We start from the raw sequence: 4,612 nt of genomic DNA, 5'->3' as shown, positions 1-4,612 counted from the left end.
CCTGGGTAATGTAGTTCCCTCAACCACACTCCACTCGGCCACCTCGTACTCCCAGCTGGTAATGGAGTCGGGCAGCGCGAGACAGGAGGCGGGAGGGCTAAGCAGCAGTAGCGTGGGTTTAGTTCAGGACTCCAACTCCTCTCTGGCAGCAACAGCGTTCAACCGGCAAAGGTTCCCCCTCTCGACCGGGGTGATGCGCAATTTGAGCGCCTCCAGGCGCGCTGGTGACGCGGATGACGCGGCGTGCGCCGCTCGGCCTCCTGGGTAATGTAGTTCCCTCAACCACACTCCACTCGGCCACCTCGTACTCCCAGCTGGTAATGGAGTCGGGCAGCGCGAGACAGGAGGCGGGAGGGCTAAGCAGCAGTAGCGTGGGTTTAGTTCAGGACTCCAACTCCTCTCTGGCAGCAACAGCGTTCAACCGGCAAAGGTTCCCCCTCTCGACCGGGGTGATGCGCAATTTGAACGCCTCCAGGCGCGCTGGTGACGCGGATGACGCGGCGTGCGCCGCTCGGCCTCCTGGGTAATGTAGTTCCCTCAACCACACTCCACTCGGCCACCTCGTACTCCCAGCTGGTAATGGAGTCGGGCAGCGCGAGACAGGAGGCGGGAGGGCTAAGCAGCAGTAGCGTGGGTTTAGTTCAGGACTCCAACTCCTCTCTGGCAGCAACAGCGTTCAACCGGCAAAGGTTCCCCCTCTCGACCGGGGTGATGCGCAATTTGAGCGCCTCCAGGCGCGCTGGTGACGCGGATGACGCGGCGTGCGCCGCTCGGCCTCCTGGGTAATGTAGTTCCCTCAACCACACTCCACTCGGTCACCTCGTACTCCCAGCTGGTAATGGAGTCGGGCAGCGCGAGACAGGAGGCGGGAGGGCTAAGCAGCAGTAGCGTGGGTTTAGTTCAGGACTCCAACTCCTCTCTGGCAGCAACAGCGTTCAACCGGCAAAGGTTCCCCCCAGTACCAGTTTCACAACTGTTGAGCACTCACGTCAGGGGTACATGCCCTCACACCATGCAAGGGACATTGCTGCTCCAACAAACATTTATCAGATTTGGAGATTACCACCGTGAATAAATCATTGAATCAAAGTATATCACATATATATAATCAAATATCTATATTTTATTATGTTCTATTATGTTGTCTTCTATACTAGTCTAGGTGTAGAACTTTAACATCAATGTCATTGCTTTATTAGAAAGCATGCATTAATTGTGTTGTGCTAATGGAAGGGAGAGGTGTATAGTATCTACATTTAATTGTGGTGTTCACCTTAAGCTATGGGCGGATCCTCTTTGACATTGTGACTTGGCAGTAGTTCTAAGAATGCTGTTGTACAAGCCTACTTGAAACATAGTCTGGGTATGTGTGTTTACTACAAGTTTGGTCTCTTGTAGTGCTGAATAAACTGAATATAATTACATTTAATAATATTGGGAATTGTAATAATCACTTACAAAAGTTCTTTTTTTTCTCCCTTCCTACTTAGAAGTTCTTCTGGAATGAAGTATTTAGTAAGATGCATATGGTAGGTGGGACTGTCTTACAGGTAGAGTGGTAGGACACACACTTTAATGATGTCCCACTTATCTTGATGCCTCATTAAACTTTGAAAAAAAGGTTTGGACGGTGAAAAAGTAAAGGTGCATATCCAGCAGGTCTAACCATCTAAGCCTAGTCTAGATGAGGTGATGATGTCACAAAGGTGTCTCTGTGACTTGCATACTAGCTATCAAGCGAGTCTTTACCCACCTCAGATGGCCTTTTCTGGAGCAGACATTATAACTGGTCCATGATGTGGAACAGAGGGACTCTGAACTCCACTGCTCGTGCTAGAAGGTGGGTCTGCATCACAACACATTAGCTAGGCAAGTGGAAACAACTTCTCTGTGATGTAGCTTGGGAAAAATAAGACCTGTTGCAGAGTCCTGGGAAAACCTTGCCTGCTGTGCTAAAAGAAACAATGAATCTTTACAAATCTGATAGCCGCAAAATCATGGCTGTTGTTGCTGCGATGTACCCATGCCGGGAGCAAATACAAGTTATCCAGGAGATGCTCCTGCTCACAGAAAAAGCTCTACGAGATGTGTCTGACATAATAGAGGAGCAGGTGATAGCTGAGTTGAAAGCCAAGGAAGAATTAGGCAAAGGTGGTGGTCAAGTGATACTGGACGATCCAATACGTGATGATGGTGCAGTGAAAGAGGATGGCACGGTGGTTTGGGGTGGTGGTGATGGTAGGGATGTTGTAGATGTAGAAAGTGATGAAGAGGGTGAGGATGACACAGATGCTGGAGGGGATGCTGCAGTAGATGATGATGTAGAAGTGGAGGTTGAACCAGGAAAAGGAGAAAAGGCTGTAGAAGAGAATAATCCTGAGGCACAAGCAGTTAATGTTGGAGATAATGCCGAAACCGAGAATGGCGCACAGGGAGATGACAGCACAGAAGGTGATGCAGTGGTTAACAATAATGTTACTATTGAGAATGATGTTGCTGGAGAGCATGGTGCAGGTGAGCTTGATGTAGACGCAGAAGAGGAAGCAGAGAGACAGAAAGATTCTCAAAGACTAGTCGGTGAAGGTGAGAGGTTACCTAATGCGACCAGAAGCTCCAGTGGGGAAGGACAGTCACCAAAGAATTTGAAAGCAGACCCTAAAGGTAATGCAGAGGGGCCTCAACATAGGACCAAAGTCCTATTGGGAGTTGTGCGCGTGGGCCTTGTTGCAAAGGGACTTTTGTTGAAAGGTGACATGAATATTAAAATGGTTCTCCTATGCAGAGATATGCCCACCATCGCCCTCCTGAGGAAGGTAGCTTGCTGTCTTACTAAACAGTTTCATATTTTGAATGAGAATAGATATAAAATTACAGAGAGTATCCCAGAAGCTGCTATTGTGATCAAGAACACAAGGTATACACCTGTGACAGTGACTATCAGACTGGCCTCACCACTGGCTGAAAAATATGGTGAGCTATGCACAGGTGGAATCTTGCTATCATCTAATGATGTTCTGGACATGCAAAAATGTTGTGCTGCCTTCAAGTCTACTCAACGCACTAAGTGGTTCCAGGAAAGAGCAGCGGAACTGAAATCGTGGGCCAAAGTCAATCAAGTTTTGCGGTACCTCTGTTCTTGTATCCCTGCTTGGTCTCCACTAGTAGGCTGGCCCTTTGAGGTCCTCTCTGAAAGGGTGATTGCAACAGCTAGCAGACCAATGGGAATTGGTGAAGCTCTGAGAAGAGTCCTTGAGTGCCTGGCATCAGGGATTCTCATGCCTGATGGTCCTGGGTTTTGTGATCCCTGCGAGAAGCAGGCAATGGATGCTACTGGTCATCTTGATAAAAATCAAAGAGAGTGCATAACCCGCCTTGCCCAGCATGCTCTACGTCAACTAGCCTTTAAACACATTCACCTTATTTTAAGAAAAAAGCATTTAAACTTTCAGAAACATCATAGCAACATTCGCAATGCTTTCTCTTACACCAAAAAGAAAAAGATTCCCTCAAGTGACTCGTCTACTTTTTGCTTAAAGAAGCGTCCACTAGAAGATGAAGGAGTAATGCAAGCAGATTGGAAAAAGAAAAAGTTAACACAACAGCCCACTCATCTCTGCGGAATGAATGCTGTCATGAGACTGAACCTGCTGATACCAGGACTTCGCTGTAAGGAGGTTTCCAAGACTGGCCTTGAGCATGCTCCCATTTTTACGATGGCCATGGAGGTCAATGGAAAGACATTTGAGGCTACTGGAGGTTCTAAAAAAGCTGCAAAACACAACGTAGCAGCAAAGGTTCTTGAAGCTATGAGTCTCGCCATTTGCAATGCGAATGCTTCCACATCTGCTAACTCATCCTTAGTGGGTACTGCCAAGGAGAATGCAGAGGGACAAGTCTTGATGAAGTGGGACAAGAACCCAGTGACAGCACTCAACGAGATCCGGCGTGGTCTGCAGTTCCAGGTGGTCTCGCAGACGAGAAGCCATGACAGCAGTCACTTTGTCATTGAGGTAGAAATGGACGGACAGAAGTTCCAAGGAGCCAGCAACTACAAAAAGATAGCGAAGGCCTACGCTGCCCTTGCCGCACTTGAGGCATTAAAGAAGCGTGCCACTCAGGATCCTGTTCAGACAAATCCCACAGCAGAAGCTCCTGCACAGGGGACACTGCCACAGGCACATATTACAATGGGACACCTCAGTGGTGGGACCGGCCAAGGTGGAAGAAGCTTTATTAATGGAGTGAACTGGCTGCGCAGTCTCTTACACCTCTGATACCAGCAAGTGATATACGGCAGAACACAAATAAACATATTGATTGAGTTTTATTTTGGTGTGGTGGTGTCAGCTTGTGACTCCAAAATGGCTTTTCCTTTTCTATTTAGCATAATGTTTTAGGAACCCCGACAACATATAGCTCAGTTTAATCATTTCTTAATTACATGATCTTGCAGCGTATAAGTGTTGCGAATTGAAGTTACTTGTTCTTTTACCGATATGAAATAAAGACATATGTTGGTACAATCTATTATTTTACGAAACTGGATAAATATGTACGACAGTCGGTGCCTATTTTATAATTTACTGCCATGTGCAAGAAGCTTTCTAATCTT

At 47.3% G+C, this 4,612-nt stretch overlaps 1 protein-coding gene across 1 annotated transcript; it reads left to right on the top strand.

The window, feature by feature from the left end:
* Window positions 1-1,997: 1,997 nt before the first annotated feature.
* LOC147710914 (interleukin enhancer-binding factor 3-like) lies at window positions 1,998-4,274 on the top strand. The gene has a single exon (XM_086919398.1). The coding sequence runs from the start codon at window positions 1,998-2,000 to the stop codon at window positions 4,272-4,274; it is 2,277 nt and encodes a 758-aa protein (XP_086775524.1).
* Window positions 4,275-4,612: the final 338 nt, after the last annotated feature.

Source organism: Lissotriton vulgaris, chromosome 5, assembly GCF_964263255.1.
Source record: "Lissotriton vulgaris chromosome 5, aLisVul1.2, whole genome shotgun sequence".
NCBI classification, from domain to species: Eukaryota; Metazoa; Chordata; class Amphibia; order Caudata; family Salamandridae; genus Lissotriton; species Lissotriton vulgaris.
The sequence above is the reverse complement of the archived record's forward strand: the minus strand, read 5'-3'. Positions and strand labels throughout refer to the sequence as shown.